General features: G+C 38.6%; 1 protein-coding gene across 1 annotated transcript in view; it reads left to right on the forward strand.

Annotated features, from left to right (window-relative positions):
• OSBPL10 (oxysterol binding protein like 10) overlaps positions 1-21,212 on the forward strand; it is a 123,222-nt gene that overhangs the window by 57,582 nt on the left and 44,428 nt on the right. Inside the window, exon 5 of the mRNA XM_076331128.1 lies at positions 13,460-13,670. Coding sequence (XP_076187243.1) covers positions 13,460-13,670 — 211 coding nt within the window. The remainder of the gene's footprint in view (positions 1-13,459; positions 13,671-21,212) is intronic.

Below are 21,212 nucleotides of genomic sequence, written 5' to 3' on the forward strand. Positions count from 1 at the left end.
TTGTACGTAAAACAGAACTCAACTGTTCTGTCTTATATATGTATATAAACCAGCATAGCATATCATACACTTACCTACATTTTTGGAAAGCTACAAGGCTGTTTTCTTTTACAATTAAAGCACAAATACTGCAGTAGTTTCAATTTAGAGTTGACAGTTTGAAAATGAAGCTTTAAAGAAAAACATACTTCAATAAATCTTTTCTCAGATTAGGGTATTGCATCTCATGGCTGCTTGTTTAGTGGCCTTGCTTTCAGTGCGGGTTTCTGGGTGGCTGGCTGGTAAGCAGTGATCTTCTTAGCAAACCCTGAACGTGACAAGGTGCACTTACCTTCTGCAACTCAGTTTATAATGCAAATTACTGCTTCCAAGATGCATGGGCTATTTTGTTAACCCACACTTAAATCCTATTTCTATTAAATCAAGTAGAAGATATTTTTGAATGTTCTCAGTGGTAATAGATGACAATGTAATATTAGGTGGCTAGCCAAGTTTCAAATATTAAGTACAGAAAGTACTTATGTAAATGCCCTCTAGGAGAAAGTAACCATAGAAATGGCTAATATTTTAAGCGTACCATTCAGTTTACATTATTATAGATGTTTATCAAGGGACTTACTATAATCTTCAACTCTTTATGTAATACCCAAAGTGCTGCATGCTACACTAAGAAGTACAGGAAACATTTTGATTTTACAGCAAATGGGAATAGTAAACACTGTAGCTCTCATCTGTTATTTAACAAAGACCTGATCTCTAGCAGCTTTTGCTACATGTTCTTATTGTGATCTCCATCTCTAATGCTTAGCTTGCAGGTTTTGAATGCTTTAGAAGCTTTGTGTGTGTCACACAGATGCTTTTAAGCAGTTGCTTACCTGCTTCTTGGTTGCAATTCTGATTTCTGACAATATACTTTAAAAATATGGCTAATAACATGATGGCTGGCAACATTTCATCCAACAAGCTAAACTGAACTATATCTGCCTGAATTTGACATATACTTTTAAGTAGGTTTGTATTATAGGTACTAGATGTATACCTGTAATTGATTGATTATTTTTAATTTTTATTATGGTTCATGTATTTGTCTTTGGCTCAGGAAATATAGTCTTATGTTCTTGCACATACTGTTTAGCATGTTCTTCTGAGGATATCTACTGTGTTTTGGGATGACTGCTTGCAGTTTTTCTCACAGAGATCCTGTTATCCCATTGCAGTTTTATTGGTAGGTCTAGGCTGGCAGACAGAAAACACATGAATTTGTGGAAAAGTTGCTGTATAAATGCAATACAGCCATATTACAGTATGTCATAAATTGGCTACTCAAAATCATGGTAGTGTATGTTGAATCACTTCAGTGCTGTGAAGTTTATGATGTCAACTTAAACCAGTTGACAGTCAGCTTTGGGACGTGGGGAGAAGTCAAAGGGGTGGATTTGGAATGCTTTTTCACAAGTCATAGAGGTACGCTTTATTCAAGGCTCAGGAATGGCAGGTTTAGATAGTCTTGATAGTGACAGTTCACTTGCTTTTCAGAAAACATGAGGTGAATAGACTGTAAGATGGGGAAGTAATATCTACGTTGATTAAAATTGAAGGTCATTCCAGTGTATACTGCACACCTGAGAGTTGTTTAAATGACAGAAATAAAATTTTATTTTACTCTTGGACAGTACAAGCTAGGTGGCTAACTGGGAGGGGGGCTAGGTGGCTAACTGGGAGGGGGGTGAAAGGAAGTATAAACATTGTTGGAAAAGGGAAGAAGCACTGGAAGTGTCCATCAGAAATTTGGATAAGTACTATATGGGATATTGGACTGCTCTGAATGGCTGTATATGTGTTTGTATATTCGCATGTGAAATGGAATAATTAAAAAAAAAAAAAAATTAAAAAGTTAGTTACATTTTCTAGCAACGTGTTCTGAGAGAAACCTCCTCATCCTTGAAGCTACGCATGTTGAAATATGTAATTTATGTTCTAGTGCAACATGGCCTTTTGTCTTCTGAAGACTGATTTCACTCAAAGTACAAAAGCCAGTTTTATCAATAGTATGCTATATCGTGGTAAACTAATAGAATTTTCCTGTAATTGCTGATGTTGACTTAATGGCTAGCAGCAACCTTTTAGGTGCTCTTTTGAATACTTAAAATTCACAAATGTGCCTTAATTGCTGATAACCAAAATATGCTCTCCAGCTCTGTGCTATAGCTATTAACTTCACCAAAGTGATAGTTCTGAAACGTGTAAGAAAAACTGCTACTCAGAAGAGCCTGTAGAATAACATCTGCTTATGTGCAACGTTTAATCACTAAAACTAATGACTTTCCTTGCAGATTTTGAGGTAATTTTTGTAGTAAAATTGCATAAGAATAATTCCCCACAAGATGTTTTTTATAAGCTGTGTTCTCAATGCTGCGTTCTGTGATTTATAATACAACAGTGTGCTTCCTGCTTGGCTGGATGGCAGCCAGTTGCCATCCAAGATTTACCTGAACTTGCAAGCTCCTTCCTTTTGCTTCTCTAATTTTTTGGTTCTGGATCACTGGAAGCAACTTGGGGTGGGGGAAAGAACCTTGGCAGCCACTGTCTGCTTTTTCTCTTCTCTGTGGTTTTACCTCAAGGTCCCAACACCCTACTCCCCTTGAGTCGTCTTTGATAGTAAATGGTAAGTCTCAGTAGGTGACTATTAGTAGGATATGGTTAATATGGCGGTTAGATTAGCAAATGCTCAAGAAAAGAGCTCATGGTGGGGGAACCTAGCACTTACTAGTTGTGTTTTGGTACAAACCTTATACTGGTAGCAAACATCATGCATTACCTACACATGCGTGGAGTATCCACAGGGAGCTCTAACGCAACAGGCAAAAAAGAAAATCTGTCACGTCTCCTGCAATAGACCCTGATCCCCGGACATCTCCCTCCAGTGGCAATATGACCAGTGCTAGATTGATACTGATCATTTTGCAGAAAATGTATAGCCCACTCACTCTGATTTGTGGGGAAGAGTAGTGCTCATTGATACAGTTTGTCTGAATCATGCTCTTTCACTTGACTATTTATTATGGCGGCCAGCTCTTACTAAAAAGCTTTAACTTCTCATCTAAAGACTTGTGGAGTAGCTCCGTGAAACACTCTTAAGGTAGCTGACACTATCAGAGGAATTTTATTTTCCTCTAGTGTTTTAGTACTTTGGTTTGTTTCTAAATCTTCCTCTTCCACAGGGAAAAGAACCTGTTGGTTCTTTATGTTTGGTTTGGAAGGGAGAAGTGTTCTCCTCTTCAGATCTTAAGCGGCAAGAAGGGGTTCTCAGAATAATTAGCAAATTTTGGGAGGATGACAGGAAAAGATTTTTTTTTTTTTTTTTAACAGCCATAAAATATGAAGCCATTCAAGGGAAGCTGAATATCTCAGGGTATTGATTAAGATTAAAAGCGTTCCCTAGTTTAGAAAATCCAAGATTGTCTCTCTGCTAAAACATTCTCTGGCAAGATTTGAACTTTTTGTCCTAGTCCATCTCCATCGACACAAGGTCTTTTCTGTAATTTCTCCCCGCCCCCCAGTTTCCTTCCTATCATTCACTAACTCATTTCTCAGGTGAGGAGAAGGACAGATTGAATACAGAAATCATGCATTTAACCTTAAGTCTGGAATTGCGGTCATAAAGAAGCGTGGTAAGGAGTCTGCCTGAGGTGGCAAAGGGAAGCATCTGATTTGTTTTGGCCTGAAGTAGATGAGCTGTTTTGCTGAGATTTCCGGTGGCGTTCTCAGGGGTCCTGCCAGAACTGCTAGATCCTCTCTACTAACTAGCATATGTGTTGCAGGGGCTGTGAACCTCTCTCTGGTGTGTCTCTATTCGTCCGATGTAAGAAGCAGAGTTCCATAGAAACTTGTAGTGGACAGTCAGGTTGTCCTTGGGAGTGTTTTGCATCCAAATAAAGTGTCTGCATCAAGTCCCAGAGAACGTTGACAATTACAGATGTCATACGCTCTTCGGTATTTGAAGATAGATCTGTTAAGTATATCCTGTCTTTTGTTCTTCTGAACAGAGATGCTTTTGTAAAACAGGTAGCTAGGTCAGCTCCTTTTCTTGCTGAGCTTCTGCTGGTTTTAAAGCATTGAAGGAAAGGAGGAGCTTCCTCCCATATACCTGAGTTGCAACAGGCTGAGAATTTCTTGGGAAGGTAGATTACTTTTCCTCCTCTGGTACTAGAAGGAATGTTTAAGGATTCCAGACCTGTCAACAAAAAAGACCCTTCTCCCCTTTTTCCTCCCTCCCCCAAATCCAGCAACCTTATGGGCTAAAGCAATAGTATGCAGACCTACAAAATACAAAGTCTGATTATTGTAGCTGTGCAACTAGCAGCAAGGGGGCTTGGAGGTGTGACTAACAAGCTACTGGATAGTAGACCAATGAGTAAGAAGTCTGTAGTCTATCAAATGATTAATGAACATTGTCATCACAAAATAGAATGATATTATGTTGTGAAGATATGCAGCAAGTGTCCAAGTTACAGAATTTAAAGATATAAAATAGGAATTAATGTGTAAAGAATGGAGCATAGGATCATGTCTAGTATATGAATAAATTAACTAGCCAATTTAAAAAGTACATGACAGGAGTTGGTAAATAACAGCTGCTCCCTGGAGTGTAAATCCTGTGCTGAGGTCCCTGGAGATCTCATAGCCCTAGAAGTGCTGATGGCGACCAGTGGAACAGAAGTGGTGTCAATGGAAGCAGCAGACTGGAAAGAGTAGCTAAGAACAGGAAACGATTGGGCCAGACTGCTTCCTCCACACCTTGTTTTCTCCTGGTTGTCTCAGACTTGGCTTTTAGAATCAGTCCTAATGACATTTGCTCTCTGTTCTGTAAGGGTTTCCTCACAAGGAATCACCCTGTGGAGCACGGATGAGAAGGCTGAGCAAAAAAAGCCAAAACAAAACCCCAAAGGAAATAATGTTTTGTTAGCTGAGACAATGAAGGTATGTAGCAACTGGCTTTTCAGTTGTTCCCTTAACAGAGATTATGTGGATTCCTGGTTAGGGAAAAGAGAACAAAATAGTGGATGGGGGTGGGGGGAGCTTGTTTTTATTCTCCTCCAAGGGAAGAAATAGAATTGTGAAAGCAGGGGCAAGGCCTGAAAAGAAAGAAATGTGCCCTGGTGATTAGCTGCCATCCTGATTGTCAGAGGTATAGTTCTGTTTGTTCGTCACTTTTTGTGTCTCTGTCTGCAAATTACATGCCAAGTGAAAATTAACTTGCTCCTTTGAAGCTTCATTGATAGGATGTATGTGTCTAAGCCTTAATAACTATTATATAACAAGTCATTCAAATTTTACTGTTCATTGTTTGCTTCTTTAAAATAATTGAGGTCAAGCTGGCTGCTACCCTGAGGTGACAATAATGGAGAATTACGTGCTTATTCTCTGTAATGGGAGGGAAGCAGTAATCAAGAAAGGACAATTGATATGGATGTCATTATCTGGTTCCATCTTTCCAAGATGCTTTCAGAATATCTCACTTGGTGTTCTAGGATCCTTTCTTAAAATATTTTTTCTCATTAGCATAGTAATGTTCACTATGGTGAACTGTGGGTCTTCATCCAGATTGAAGCTTTGTGGATAGAATTCCCTCTGTTCGCAGCTCAAGGAGGTTCTTTTTGGTCATAAGCTCAGGTTTTATTGTAAGCAAAGTGTACAGATACGTTACTTGTGGAACTTAAGCATGTTGTGGTCATCTGGTCTTGTACATGTTTCTACACTAGACACTTGTAAAGCTGAAAAGCAAAATTCTCTTATAAAGAGATTTATGTTATATATTGCAGTACTTCTAGCAGTAACCTCTGTGTATATCTCCTTCACTTTATTTATATATTAAGCTGCAATTTTGCCTTCCTAGCTTGCATGCTATTGATGGAATCCCATTAAAAGATCTATGAATGTGGCTTTACTGAAGAGAGAAGCTATAAATCCTTATCAGAAAATGTCTTTTGTCAAGTAGTGAGATGCACATAGCAAGTGACCTTGAGTAGTTTGAGAATGCTTTTCAGAAGTTAAGCCAAGGCAAAAGTTCTTTTGCTGTGCAGTGGTTAGGTATAAATGCTTAACTCAAAACAAAAATGCATTAAATTGGAGAAAAAAAAAAAATCACTTTTACTGCAGTTGTGGAAGTTAGCTTAATTTGTCAGACTTCTCAATTGGAGAGGCATACCTTTTGAGCTGGTGATTAACAGTATTTACAATAGTCTTTTTGCTTGTGTGTTTATGCTCTTTCCTTTTTCAGAATAAATAATTGACAGTGGGAAAGTTTCATGGAAATACTAAGCGGGAATTGTGAACTTGAGCTGAATTGGTAGCTAGTGTGTCAAATTAATGACTGGTATAATTGCTTTAGTGACATTGGAGTTCCAGGTATCTATATTGTACATTTTGGTATATACTTGGTGCGTGTGTGTGTGTGTATATATAATACTTTTACATATATTGGTTGTCTGTTTTAACTTTTAATTTTTACAATATGACAGTTTGTTGTCATTGTTGATGAAATACAGGTCAAGATTGCAAGAGGAGTCCTTGCTCAAGGTCAGAATTGATGACTATATTAGGTTTACATGGCAACCGAATGTGTTGGGTTTACAATGACTTAGAAGGTTTTTATTTTTTGTGTGTGGACTTTCTTCTTTTCTGTCACTCATCTGCTTTGCTTTTAAGAAAAGCAGTGTTTTATATTGAATGAAATAAAAAACCCAAACCCCTGTGGTATATGCTTGCTTAAAAATGAGAACCACGGTCCTGACTTACATCGCTTACGACTTATTCTAGGGTGGTTTGAAAAGCTGATCTCTCCTCATGTCCTTTCCTAATGTCTTCTGAAATGTTTTTCTTTTGGTACTATTGTCTAAAAGCAAGAAACTAGTATTTCCAGAAAGTGTATATGTGTGTGTGATAGAGAGAGAAAGATACCGTGTTTTCATATAACACTTCATTTATTTAAAAAAAACCAAACAAACCAACTAACCAACCAACCAAAAAACCCCCAAAAAAGTGAAGAAGCAAATTGGCTATTTCCCAGCCTTTGAAGGCAGTAAACTTCTCACAAGGGCAACTTGACTTAGAGTTGGTAAGAAAGTAATCCATGTTGCATTCTGTTACTATTTAAATGTCTAAAGCTTTTCCCACACAACAGTTTATTTTTACAGATGCTCTGTTTTTCATATAAGCACTGTGTTGTTTATTTTCCCATGTTTTTAATAATAGTTTTCAACTTTCATGCAGTCAGTAATGGAAAGGATTTAAAAATAAAAATCACTGCATTAAATCTTTCAGAGGAATTGCCTAGAGATAAGTAAGCAGACAATGTGCTGCTAGTGGTGGTGCACAGAGAATACTACAGTAGAGAAAAAGAGTTATTAACGATGGAGCCAAATGTCTCCTTGATGAATGATTTCTAGCACGTCACAGAGGAGCTTGACGATACAGAATTTCTATGGGTTCTCAGCACTAAAAGAATATTTTCTTTTTCCTCTGGAGTGTTTTGGATTTTTTCATACACATGGGTAGGCGTATCTGAATACCTACTATAAAAGGATTCAATATGTGTGAAGATCAATACCAAAAAAGGAAAATGCCATACGTTAAAATTTAAATTGCTTGTGTGTATCAGATTGTGGCTGGGGAGGCCTGAAGAATCTTCCTTGGGTTTTATATTCCAAAAGAAGTGTAGAAGAACTGAAGTATTTAAATCGTTATATAGAAAGACAGGATTGGTGACACTACTTATTTTCTTGGCCAGCTCCACATGGCCTGTATGACAAAGGGAGAGTGTCTGCTTGCCCTTTGAGGTAATATGGCTGATGTCATTCTTCCTTTGCTTCAGGGAGCTTGAAATCGCTGTGTCTTGAGAGATGCCCCTGAGACAGCTGTGGATCGGGTAGTTTTGTAGATGGCTTAAAGCTGGTGGTTGTTTTAGGTGGTTGTGATGCGCTGTGTTAGTTGGGTGAAATCCTGTAGGATCAGTAATTTTAGAAAGAAAGATGTTCTGATTATCATAATACCCATCTGGGCTGGACAAACAGACTTAGGCCTATTAGTCCTGGAGTCTGGATAACAAGAGCATTTCCATTGTAAATAAAATCATGTCAAAAGCAGTCATATGCTCTTCCATTTAGGTGTGGCTATTCAGTTTTCTTCCTTTGAAGTTTCTATTTATGTTTGTTTTAGGATGGGAGAGGAAAAATCTTTAACAGAGTTTATTATTATACTTAATAATTGTGAATCTCTCTCTCTCTCTCTTTCTAGTTTCAGAAAGTAATTGAAGCCTTAAATCAAAAATGACATTCAGGTTTTGTAAGATGATTTCTCTGCATGGGAAAGATTAATATATCATCTAGTATTTTAACAAAATATTGAATTACTATAATTTTTTCTTTTAGCACAGAAAATAGCACCTCAATTTTTCATTATTAATTCTTAAATTAATTTTTAGCAGCTAATTTTGGCTTATTTACTGTATGAAAGAATGTCCTTTCTTCTTATTATGTCTGAAATACATTTCTTTGCAATCCTAGGGTACCTCATAGCTTTTTCTGCCTATCTTTCACATACTGTGGGGGTGACCCCGAGAATAGAGTAATTTCTACTTACCCATTTGTTTGGGATCTTGCCACATAACTGGTCCCATACACCATGGTTGGCAGTGCGTTCACAACAGGAAGATCCAGGAGGTGCAATTCCAGCTGCAAACGAGTAGTTAGCAGTTGCTGTGGCTGGGTAAGTAGGGAAAGCAATCACACAGGATTTTAAGATCAGCCAGGGAGAGAAGGAAGCAGGCAGCAACAGAAACTGTGAATTGGCTGTTTTGAAGCAAACAGTAGAGAGTGGATGACCTACTGAGGAAAACATCAGAGATGATTCCCATTGCATTCAGTCTTCTGTGAGGGTGTCATTGGGTGGCAGGTTTCTTTGAGGGTAGTGTTATTCAGAAGAACTGTATTGGCTTTGCGTGGCAAGGTTTTAGTAGCAGGGGGGGCTACAGGGGTGGCTTCTGTGAGAAGCTGCTAGAAATTTCCCCCGTGTCTAACAGAGCCAATGTCAGCCAGCTCCAAGAAGGACCTGTCACCGGCCAAGGCCGAGCCCATCAGCGACGGTGGTAGCACCTCTGTGATAACATACTTAAGAAAGGGGAAAAAAAAAAAAGAAACCCTGTGCAATTGCTGCCGGAGAGAGGAGTGAGAATATGTGAGAGAAACAACTGTGCAGACACCAAGGTCAGTGAAGAAGGAGGAGGAGGAGGTGCTCCAGGTGCCGGAGCAGAGATTCCCCTGCAGCCCGTGGTGAAGACCATGGTGAGGCAGGCTGTCCCCCTGCAGCCCATGGAGGTTAACAGTGGAGCAGATATCCACCTGCAGCCCATGGAGGACCCCACGCCAGAGCAGGTGGATGCGCCCGAAGGAGGCTGTGACCCTGTGGAGAGCCCCTGCTGGAGCAGGCTCTTGGCAGGACCTGTGGACCCGTGAAGAGAGAGGAGGCCACGCTGGAGCAGGTTTGCTGGCAGGACTTGTGACCCCATGGGGGACCCATGCTGGAGCAGTCTGTTCCTGAAGGACTGCAGCCCATGGGAAGGACTTACATTGGAAAAGTTTGTGAAGAACTGCAGTCTGTGGGAAGGACTTGCATTGGAGAAGTTCATGGAGGACTGTCTCCTGTGGGAGGGCCCCATGCTGGAGCAGGGGAAGAGAGTGAGGAGGAAGGAGCAGCAGAGACAACGTGTGATGAACTGACCGCAACCCCCATTCCCTGTCCCCCTGCACCGCTGGCGGGGAGGAGGTAGAGAAAATCGGGAGCGAAGTTGAGCCTGGGAAGAAGGGAGGGGTGGGGGGAAGGTGTGTTAAGGTTTAGTTTTTATTTTCTCATTACCTTACTCTGATCTTGATTGGTATTAAATTAAACTAATTTCCCCCAGTCAAGTCTGTTTCGCCTGTGATGGTAATTGGTGAGTGATCTCTCCCTGTCCTTATCTCAACCCATGAGCCTTTTGTTGTATTTTCTCTCCCTCCGTTCAATTGAGGAGGGGAGTGAGAGCGGCTTGGTGGGCACCTGGCGTCCAGCTAAGGTCAACCCACCACACGAATATGGGAAATACCTAGAATTTCTGTCAGGCTAAAAGGTCTGAATCTCCTTCAAGCTTCAGGAACAGCTGTTAATAGGGAACACATAATGTGGTCTGCTTGTTCTCCTGCTGCAGGCTGAAGATGGAGAAAGGAGCAAACCATGCATATGAGCTGGTCTTTTCTTAGCCCGAGGCTTCCTCTTACTGAACATTTTGCAGTTAGGTAAATGCAGGCCTACTAATGTTAGATATATGCACGCATATAATTCCTTTTAATACACATAGTCCTGATAGTTCTTTCAGTTTTTCTATTTTATATCTAGCATAGAGCTGTATTTCTGAAGTTTGAGTGCATTTGTGGGAATACATGGTTTCTCTTCCATATTATGAGAAGCTATTTGTAGGTGAAGAGGGTGTGCAAAAGCTGAAACGAGTGGAAAGAGAAGTGGGTTGAGACTTGGTGAGGAGACGGGGGCAAATAGCGTTTGCTGTTGTAAAAAGCAGAGAACTACTGCTTTTGAGCTGTCTGTATTTGCAAATGGGGAGGATGGAGAGCTGTAAGGTACTAAAACAACCCTGTGTAAGAGCAAAGTCATTCAAAATTAAGCAAGTTATTTCACTTTGGAAAACAAAAGTTACAATTTAACTTTCTCAAAATCATAGCTTTTCATTCTGGTTATGAAACCTGCTTAGAGTGCTGATAAATCAAGCACTCTGCCTCCTCTCCCACTGAGATAGCAAAAAGCAGACCCACAAGTAAGATAGAGGATAATGCTATAACTGCATGGCCTAGTGTCTGTCCTGTTAAGGGTTAATGTGTTTAATGAGTTTTGTCTAGAATGGTTTGGTGTTTTTGTATCGGCTCCTCTTTGATTTACTCTTTTTGGAACAACCACACTTCAACTCTTTTAAAACCTTTTGTCAGTGACTTTTAAAAAAAATAATATTGGCAAGCATGTAAAAAAAGTTCACTTGTTTCAATAATATATGTTATTTCTTTCCCCTTTTGCCACAGACTTGTTCTGTGACTCTTTAAAATAGAGGAGGTTCTTCCTTTTTGTTCTGTTCATTCAGCACCTTAAACAGAGTGTTTTTGATCAGTACTCGAGCAGTAAATGTTCAGCAAGTTCTAATACTTTGAATCCTACACAGAAGTTGCCGTTCCTAGTGTCTTCTGCTGCGTCAGGTCTGTAGAACAGCTGCTGGTATCACAACTATAATGTGAAGCTAGGTAGCACAGAAAGGATGAATCAAAAAGGCTTCTTTAAAACTGTCTTTGGTCAGCTGGAGAATAGTAAGACTCAGAGCAATACCTTGTTTTGGATAAAGGGAGAATAAATCATTGATTTTTTTAAAAATTTCTCCTAGTCTAGGAATAATATAGTTGATAAAAGCCTGTAGAGCTTTGGGCTAGGTGATAACTGCAAACATTCAGTTAATTTTCCAAAGGTTTCCTAAACTCTTTGGTCAGTTTATCTTATGCTCCTGTCTTAGCTGCAGAAGAATATAGTTGTCCTTTATTAAGGGGGAGGGAGGGGAAAATGGAAATGTTTGGTTTCAAAGTTTTATTTTGGATTTTATTTCCTATGGATGCAAATCTTTGGAAATGTAAGCTGTTTCTCACAAAAAAAAAAAGGAAGGTAGGAAAACTAGTCACTTAGAGATGAAAATAGAACATTTCTGTTGCTGTGAAGCATAAGAACATCAGGTTTTCAACTTCACACTCTTATTCAGGATGGGAAAAGGTGGGAAGCAGTTTTCCGTACAATTACATTGTGCAGTCTTCCAGGGAGAAGATAATCTTTTTTCTCCTAGCCGTTCCTTCAGTTTGCCTCCCTGAGCTCTTTTCCTGAGGAAGGAATATTTGCATGAGTGTGTGTCTGTGGTGCTCTTGTTTTTGTTTTAGCTTTGAAGCAACCCTCTGTCTGTGCTGTGGAGCTCAGTTACATGGTGTGTGACTTCTCAAGCAGAGCACTGCCTGGGGTTCTCGTGGTTCCCTAAAGCTGCGTATCATGGGGGTCTGTGTCACCTTCTGACTGATCTTGTTTTCTATCACAGGGAATTAAAATTGACTGTGGCTTCTACTGAAGCTTTGGCCTCTGTTTTAAATGTTGACTATGAAAATGTCATTATTGTAACCTTCAGCAAGGCATTTAGCTAAATTTCCTTATGAACATTGCAACAACAGCTTTTTGCTTAATTCTACTCTTAACTTGTTTGCAAGGATGGTTATTTGCATCTTTGAGTTCAGTTTTCTTTCTTGCTTTTCAGTGCGTTCAACGTATACTTTTTAAATCAGTCTATTTACCACAGCGTAGGGAGGCTGCAGGAAGCACACCATACTTTGAAAATACAATAATGGTAATAAAAAAGTAATGAAGTTCATAATAATACATTTTTACAGTATAGTAGCTTGGACAAATGGAACTTGAATCTTTGTTGCTTATAAAGTCTTCAGATACTTGTTTCTGAAAGCTTTGGATACCTCAAGTATGAACCTGTAAGTTTTTGCAAAAAGTTTTTTTGCAAGGTAAGTGTAAGAAAAGAGGCTTGTGATGTACATGTATAATTTCCTACAGGCTGTAAAAACAGAGAGAGAAATTTTAAACATCTTCTTTTTCTTTTGGCTTTAGGAAGGATTTTGGAAGCTTGCCAATTTGTTTAAAAAACAGCCTGCTCAAATAACTTTGTTTTTATCTGCTATACAAGCACGCATTTCATCTTCATCTGGCTGGTCCAAATCTAGAAACAAATTAACTTTCTCCGTGACAGCTGGTATTCATATCTGATAGTAAATAAGTACTCTTAAGTTGCATCCTATGCTAATGTCTGTAAACTTACAAGTTACCTTGTTTTGTAAAAACAATTCCTTACTGATGCTTGAGAAATGAAAAATGTCCATTCTTAAACTGTGATTAGATATTTTATGTAGGAAGGAAGGAGGAGGGACAGTGTAGCTTCCTTGGGTGTCTCAGGTCACATGTAAAGGAAAGAAAATCTAAGCCTAAATTAGTAATGGAGAAGGAAGTAGAATTTTCACACTTTTTCTTATGAAGACTTTCAGAAAGTATGAGTCACACTATTAAACCTACTATAAACCTACTATTTTAAAAACCTACTATGAACCTACTATTTTAAGAGATGATTTTCTCTAACATAGTCTTGACATTTTTACAGGCCTTTGGTAGTCTCAAGCCCTTCGTTTTTGTAGGTAAGTATATGGTATGTTTGGATCAGAACATTAACATCCATTTGTGGTAGTTCTTCACATTTAGTCACTATATCAACCCATAAGAATTTAACAGCTACGTAGTGATATTTCCTGTGACAGCAGATGTTTTTGGACCTTTACAGATCATGAGCCAAGTTGAGGGACAACAGAAGAATCTTGTACAAGCCATTGAAGCTCTCCCGAGTTCGGGGCCCCTTTCTGCCTTGGATCAGGACTTGCTGCTTTTAAAAGCTACCTCTGCTGCCACCCTGAGCTGCCTTGGAGAATGTCTGACTCTATTACAGCAAAGCATGCATCAAGTGGGCCAGCATCATAGCAGGACGCTGTCATCAGGTGAGCACAAGCTCTCTTGGGCATTATTTTATGTGCCTTGGGGTTTTTTATTATCATACTGAAGCACGCAAAATTAACTATTCCTCAGAGAGGCAAGTTTGGGTGAGCGGCTTATTCTTAATGACAGTGCAGAACCTGCTTGGTTGGGTTTTTTTGCCTTTTTTTTTTTTTTTTTAGATTGAAATCGCAATACAGATTTGTTTGATAAAAATACATGTAATATTACACAATGCTACAGTGAAAATTGTATTTCTAGTTTTCTACATGGAAGGATGCTGCTGAGGCAGATTTATTCCAGTCTGTGGTTTTCTTTAAATCTGGAAAGAGTTCTCCATGCTGCTATTTAAAAAAAAAAAATCTGTGGCAAATTTTTATGAGCCTAAAATGTCAAACAGTGTGATTCTGCATTGAGCTCTGCAGGCATGAACCTCTCAGTCCCCATGTAGCTCAATTTTTTTCAGTTCACCCAGTTCTACATCTCTGTCCATAATGTCGGAAGTTGGACCTTTAGCTTTCTGAAAGAGTGGTCAGTTTTTTTCCATACACAAACTGCACTGAATACTCTAAGAGAAGGAGCAGGACTTGATATAAGAGGAGCAGCAGCAGCAGAACTCTGGGTATGGGGTGGCTTTTTATGTTTTCTTCAGGTGCTTCAACAACACCCCCCCCCCCAACCTGTCCTTACTTACAGTAGGTTTACTACAGGGCAGGATATACCTTCAGGGCTGCTGAGACAGCTAGGTAGGAAGCCCTCTGAAGAATTCCCATTGTTGGGAGATTAGAAATGTGAGAGGGTCAGCTAAGAAGTAGGGAAATGATGTAAAAAGGGTCCTTGGAAAAAACAGTGTAAAAACGTTGACACCTATACTATGGTATATCATGACTTTCTTGCATTCAGATTCTGATACATTTCATAAAGGAACATAAACAAAAAATTTTCTTATTTTCTGTATTCTGGTTTTCTTGTAGAAAATGCAAAAAAAACTTGCACGTATCTAAATAGTAATGATAAAGTGCATTTAATTGAGTTCTTTGATATAATTTCATTTCAAAAAAGAATGGTTTGGAACCAAGATGAAAAGCATCCTTCAAAGAAAAGTCACTTTCTAGTTTCAAAGTCCCTGAAGGTTGTTTTTCATGTCCATGTGATCTAAGTGAACTGCAAGAGATAGATGACTTGAGTTATACATGTCCTTGAATCTGTGTCCAAATAATCTTCTGTTAAATCAGTGTCTGTATTTTGACTTGATAATGTTTTTTGAGGATCTGTGCACAAGAACAGAGAAAAGCAAGCATAACATTAGTAATTGCTGAAAGGGAATCCCAGACTTTTTGGAAAAAAAGTGGAAAGCCACGATTATAAAGTACTTAATAAAATTTAATAAGTGTTTTTGTTTGTTCCTCCTAAGACTTTAAACTTACACAAGAATCCTTTCAGGAATCAAAATTCTGTAGCACTGGTTCACACCAGCATCTTGGGTGTAACTGTGAGATCCTGAATGCAAACAGTTATTCTTCAGTGTCTATGTGTGCTTATTCTTTGATATGTAATTTACAAACAAACAACTAAAAGCTGCTGAAATATTTAGTCCCTTCTCCCTGACTGAAAGAGTCTGTGAAACGATTTTTTTTTTTCCCCTTTTCTTTTCCCCAGGCCTTGTTATGCAACTCGGTTGCCTGAAAGAACCTGGCCTACAAGTCTTGATTACTGATTTTCCTACACACTTAATCTTGTCCATGCGTACTTTGATAAACATTTCTGCTGAGTCGGTAGAGTTTCAGAGTCTGCATAAACTCATACCTAATCAGACTAATGCCTTTAGAGTTTGCTAGAGGATTACTTAATTCTGAGAGGTGATATATTTCATTTCGATTCTGTGTGCTCCAGGTGAATTTTTTTAATTTCATACCCAGAAGGTGCAACCAAAAGATGACCTTTACTGTCACCTGTTGATACTGTCAGGTGAAAATGACTCTTGTTAGTTTAAAAGCCTTATGTTCCTCTGACAGGAAGTCTCAAACGCCTTTCCCATGAGATGTGGTGGCCCTGTGCAATTTATTGCCAAATGTTTCCATCCCAGTGCTGTTTCATTACCTGCTGCATCGTGTCCAGATGCTAGTGGGCATTGTGGGGCAGGATCCACAGAATTTTGTAGGGAGAGACAAGATAGGAATTTGATAACTTATTTTCTTGCTTCTAGTCTACAGTTCATGAAAGCAGTCCAGTCCAGCAAAGCAGCACAGTCCTGCTCATGTGGAGTGTGAGAAATAATCAATGGCTCAGCTTTGGTGATTTGAACTTACCCTTGAGTTTGCCTTCCTTCAGCATCAAAAGCTCTCACTATTATGCCATAAAGAGAGAGAACTGCCTGAAAAGTAGATATATATCTACTTTCTCTGCTTTCTCTGTACCTTTGCTCTGCTTGTGTCCTTGAAGTCTTTATGGCTGATTACGGAAGGATTGCGGACTTCTCTGTGCACCGTAGCCCTTGCGATCTTACTGCTTCTCAAGCAAGGACTTAAAGTAGCTGAGAGTTTCTGACCTAGTCCTTACAGAATGCACTCATTAAGATTATAATTAAATAGTAGCTATTTTAAACAGATTTTATTGTTTTAAACAGAAAAAAATACCTCCTTTCTTTTGATGTAAATATTTTTATTGCTTTGTTTTCCAGTAATGTGAGTAGAAAGAAAGCAGCTTGGCATTCAGTTTAGTGGAATCTTATCCAGAATCTAGGATTGTGTAGGTCTTGACTTTAAATATTTTTATGGCATCCTTTGTCATGGAATAGTTTAAGGATGACGTGATTTTTTCCTCTTCATTTTCATGTTTCTCATGAGTTGTCAGTCTTAGGCCTCAAGCCTACAAGCAGACATGAAGATTAAACTGAAGTCTTTGATCTTGTGTTGAAGGGTGGTCAATACATGTTTTATTTCCACTATAAAGCTTCAAGGAAGGGTTTTTGTGATTGTCTTTTTTGTTGGTGCTTGATTTTGGAAGTGTATCAAGAACAGTCAGTGAAGCAAAATTCTGTCTGTCTCTCTACTTTTGAGTCAAAATAATGTCAAATAATGTCAAATTCATTTCTAGCTGTTGTTATTAAAGGTATGTGCATTGATCACTGGCTAAATTCTTTGTAATTTTTTCTTTCATTGAAAAATATGCTGGAGAAGGATATTATTAGCTGAAAGTTACATATAGCGTGAGTTGAGGATGAGGGATTGCATCTAATACAAGCTTCTTTGGGTTTGGGAATTTTGCTCTTTTTGTAGGAGGGGGAAAAATGTCAAGGATTCTCTTATAGGCCAAGAATGTCACCACTTAGGTACACGTAAAGTATTTGGTAATCAGCATTAAGTGCCTTGTGACAACCTTGAGTTCATTTAGCATGCAGACAGGAAACAGGTGCCTTTTAAAATGTGGAGAAGAGACTTCTGTCTTCACTTCAAACTTTAAAACTTTTACTGTTATTTTTTCCTCCTATGTAGCCTTTGGCAGAAGGGTATCTCTAGAGCCTATTGACTGCTACAGTTAACATCCTTCCCTCCCAAACTGCAAACAGAGCAAACTTGAATGTTTGTTTTAAAGTAGCTTTACCAGCTTATGTTGTGTTTTAAGTCTGGGTTTTTTTTATTTCGGTGTTTTGGCAGACAGAATCCTGTCTTGCAGTAGCAGCCTGCACAGATAAATCCATTCTTTTCGTCTGCGTTTCACATTAGCCATGAATAAAGCTTCTCCGTGATAGGAGTTCGCTCCTGTATTTTTCTGTTTTTCACTTGCCCCCTTTTCCAGAGTGTAAAATGGAATGTTTCTTTTTTCTGAGGATTTTTAAAAACAAAACCCAAACCCTTCCTCACTATGGATTTTCTGAAGTTCATTTGAATGTGCGAATGCTGCTTATTTTGGCTCCCATGGCAGCAAATGGATTGAAGATGATTCTGGAGTTGGGGGGGAATGTACTTGAACTTTATTTTAGCAGATTCTCTGTTGCCTGCTTTTTGGGGAAAATAAATGGACAGGAAAGACAAAATCTAGATGCTTTCAATTGGGTGACGAATGACAACTAGGGATTCTCCTGCAGCTGAGATGGCAGGAGGAGAGAAAAATGAGCAGAGGAGTCCTTTCTTGCTTAACCCCTCCCCGCCCCCCCCAAATGCTTGTGGGCAGGGAAGGGTGAGGAAAGAAGACAGGGTATGACATGTTCTTTGTTACTGGTGTAATTTACTAAATTTGGCATGGTCAGTCAGGTCTCCCTTAAATGCATCATCACTAGACTTGCTTCTGTCAAGAATAACCAAAAACAATTTGATGTTCTATCTAAATGCTAATACATTATTCCTTATATGTTCTTCTTTCTTTGGGTGGTAGCGTTATTTTCTAGTCCCCGCACAGCATTAGCAAATACAATGTTGTCTTTCTAACCTGAAAAGCAGATGTGCAGCTGCCACTAGCTGTTGCTGGTTCAGCCTGCTGTAGGATTCAGCAGAGAGACAAAACTGTCGCATCCATCCCTGGCAGGGGAAGGAATCCAGATCTAATCTTGGTCTCTCCTTGAGGCCTACCGTTGCATTGTTAAGGGGATATTTGTTAGAGTATAGTTACAGTATATTGTAAGAGTTTTATCAATAGATGTTAGCTTACAATTGTGCCAGGAAAAAACGTGTGGTTTTTTTTGTCTATAAACCAAGACCAGAGGACTTAAAAATAGAAAGGTTTTTGTTATAGAATTGAGGTAGGTGTTAAGCATATTTCATGCCTCAATTATCATGCAAAAGTGTAGTTTGAAGGTACATCAGGTATCTAGAAAATGAGAACAATAAAAGAAAATTATCAACATTCCTTAACTGGAAAATCTTCTGTAAACCTTCTCTTTGAGGAGAATTTCCCTCCCTCCTCCTGTGTGCACCTGTGAAAGGGAAACACGTTTCTCCTGAGGGCATTTGTGTGGGATACAGCCTATTGTGCCATCTGAAATAGATGGGGTTTTGTGAACTGTAGCATTGCTATAGGGAAAGGAGAGTAGGTTGTGTCTGGATGCTGTACTTTTCTTATGTAGAAGTGTTATCCTCTGCCTTGGTGGATTTGTCTGCTGCGTGTTCATCACAGTGGAAATCCGTGTTGAGGGGAAGCGGGAAAGCAGCTCATTTGGGGATATTTTCTATAAGAACTCTCATTTTGTGTGTACATGTGCACTGAACTTCCAGAGGAATCAGGCTTGGGTTTTCATGCCTGGAACCACAGAACCAACACTGTGCAGGTAGAAGAGATCTGACTGATTTTACTAGTTGTGTATTTGGTACATCCTTTCTAATTTTTGCATAGTTTGCTGCAGAAGTAGATGTTTTGTTTTAATTGGTGTAGAGCTTTGCATAGTCTTAAAGCAAATAGTAAAGTAGCTGTGAATGCTTTTATATAATTTGTGACTGCCTTTCTGGAGAATTTCTTTAGAATTATGAAATGTATCAAAATAAGAATTGAATTTACCTTTCTGTCAGCTGTCTTTGGCTATGACTGAGAACAGAGCAAAAATCTGGCTTAAAAACAAAACAGTGACAGCAGTTTCTTCCTATTCTTATCAACTCTGAAGATAAACTTTCTCGTAATATGTTTATTTTTTTTTTTTTTTTTTTTTTTTGTTCTTAAAGTCTTTAAAAGAACAGGAATTGAACTAGTGATAGAAAATTTTGAGTGCCATAAAGTGGCAAAGATGGCAACTCCATTAGAGTAGATCAAGTTATTTACAGATGGCAGCTTAGTCTGCAGAGAGTAAATTCCAATAAAATAATTTGATTTGATATTGGACAGAGAACAACTACCTGTACTATTTTGTGGTAAGAGTAATTTCTACTAGTGCAGATGAGAACATTTTGGATGTACAACTGATAATGTGAGTGAAGTAGGAGCCATGTTGTTGTGTCCTTTCACTTTCTATATAGAGATTGTGTTCTGATCTTAGTTGATTTTAAGATTATTTCTGATGAGTTCTCTCTTCATACTTTGCTTTTGCCTGAAAAGTAGGCTGCTATATTAGGCATATGGCAACTCCCTTGGGATGATACGAGAATGCTGACATCTCAGAGTAAGATTTGTAGGTTAAAGATTGTAGATTAAAGATCGTCAAAGGTTCCCTGATGACACTTTGAAACCAGGCATGGAATTTTTTCAACTTGTTCAGAGAGCTGACTTTTTATTTATTTAGGTTTCTGTGGCGTATGACTAATATCTTTTACTGCATATGTCTCTTCTGCAAAGTAGTCAAAGTTCCAGGCAGACAGTTCAACAAAACAAATTTTCTCGTGTGCGGAGGTGTTGATGAAACAGATGTGCTTTATCCTTTGAACCTTAACTCTTGGCATCCTATTGGTGTTGGCTAGGTCATAATGTGTTGTTAAGATCTGTTTAAAAATTGATTAAGCTGACAAAATTTGTTGTTTTGTGAGGGTAGCATTGCCCTTGGGACAGGTGGAATAACATGCTCGCATAGTTCTAACAGATTCTGTTTCTGTAAGAGAGTCTCTAAAATGTGTGGAGAAAGATTAAGTAGATAGTCTTTTTATGGTGTGTTTGTACTGAAGAGGAAAACAAGTGTAGTGTTTTTAAAAACATGTAAGTGATGGTGAAGTAAATGTTCACACTTAAAAATTTCCCCTGAAGCAAGGTATTTATTCAAGTGGGAGCTTTTTCTTGTGCTTATTTACAGAAATCAGATTTAAAAAAAAAAAAAAAAAAATTGTTTACAGTGAAGGCCAAATAGATTGTGTGTGTAGAGAGAAAATGGATAGTCCAAGGAAATGATTGGATGCCATACTTTCAAAGATTGCCGTAAAGAGAAGTCAGTTCAATTTTTTTTTTTTTTTTAGTTTCTCTTTAATAGACAACATCTTTAATAGGAAAATAGCAGCAATAATCCAATATTCAGCTGTTTGACAGGGAGAAACAGAAAAATAGATTGAGATTTGTTACTGCAAAGTAATGAAAAGCGAGAAGCATAGGCACGCTCCATCAAACTCCTTGTGGCTATTCAAAAGTGAAACAAGTTTATTGTAACTTCTTGCTTTTTTTTTCTCTTTGAAATCTATACTAATTAACATCAAAAACAGTAAAAAATTTTTAACGGTTTGCAGACATGTGAATTCCCTCCAAGGAACCAATATTTTTATTTGAAATTTTCCAATTTACTTTTATTGTTCATGCTGATGGTATGCTCCCTTCCTCCCATGCAGCGAGAGTCCATTTTGGATCTGCCAAAACAATTTTCAGATTATCCTCTGAATCAGAGCTTGTGTTGCGGGATCTGGGGTTATCCTTTGTTCCTAGCAGCAAATTGCTCAAGACCTGAGGAGCAAGCAAAGAGATACTATGACTACAGTCGCTGTGCTCTTCATTCCTTGCCGTGTATATCAACATCGTGTGTTGATTTAACTCCGTCTTTGGAATGGGGGCAGATGTTAGCTGCTTGATGTATAGGACCAATGTGTAGAACCAATCCAAGAAAATTACCTTTTGCTTGATACTTGCATTTTCTCTCACATGGTTCACAT

Source organism: Aptenodytes patagonicus, chromosome 2 (genome assembly GCF_965638725.1).
Source record: "Aptenodytes patagonicus chromosome 2, bAptPat1.pri.cur, whole genome shotgun sequence".
Lineage (NCBI taxonomy): Eukaryota > Metazoa > Chordata > Aves > Sphenisciformes > Spheniscidae > Aptenodytes > Aptenodytes patagonicus.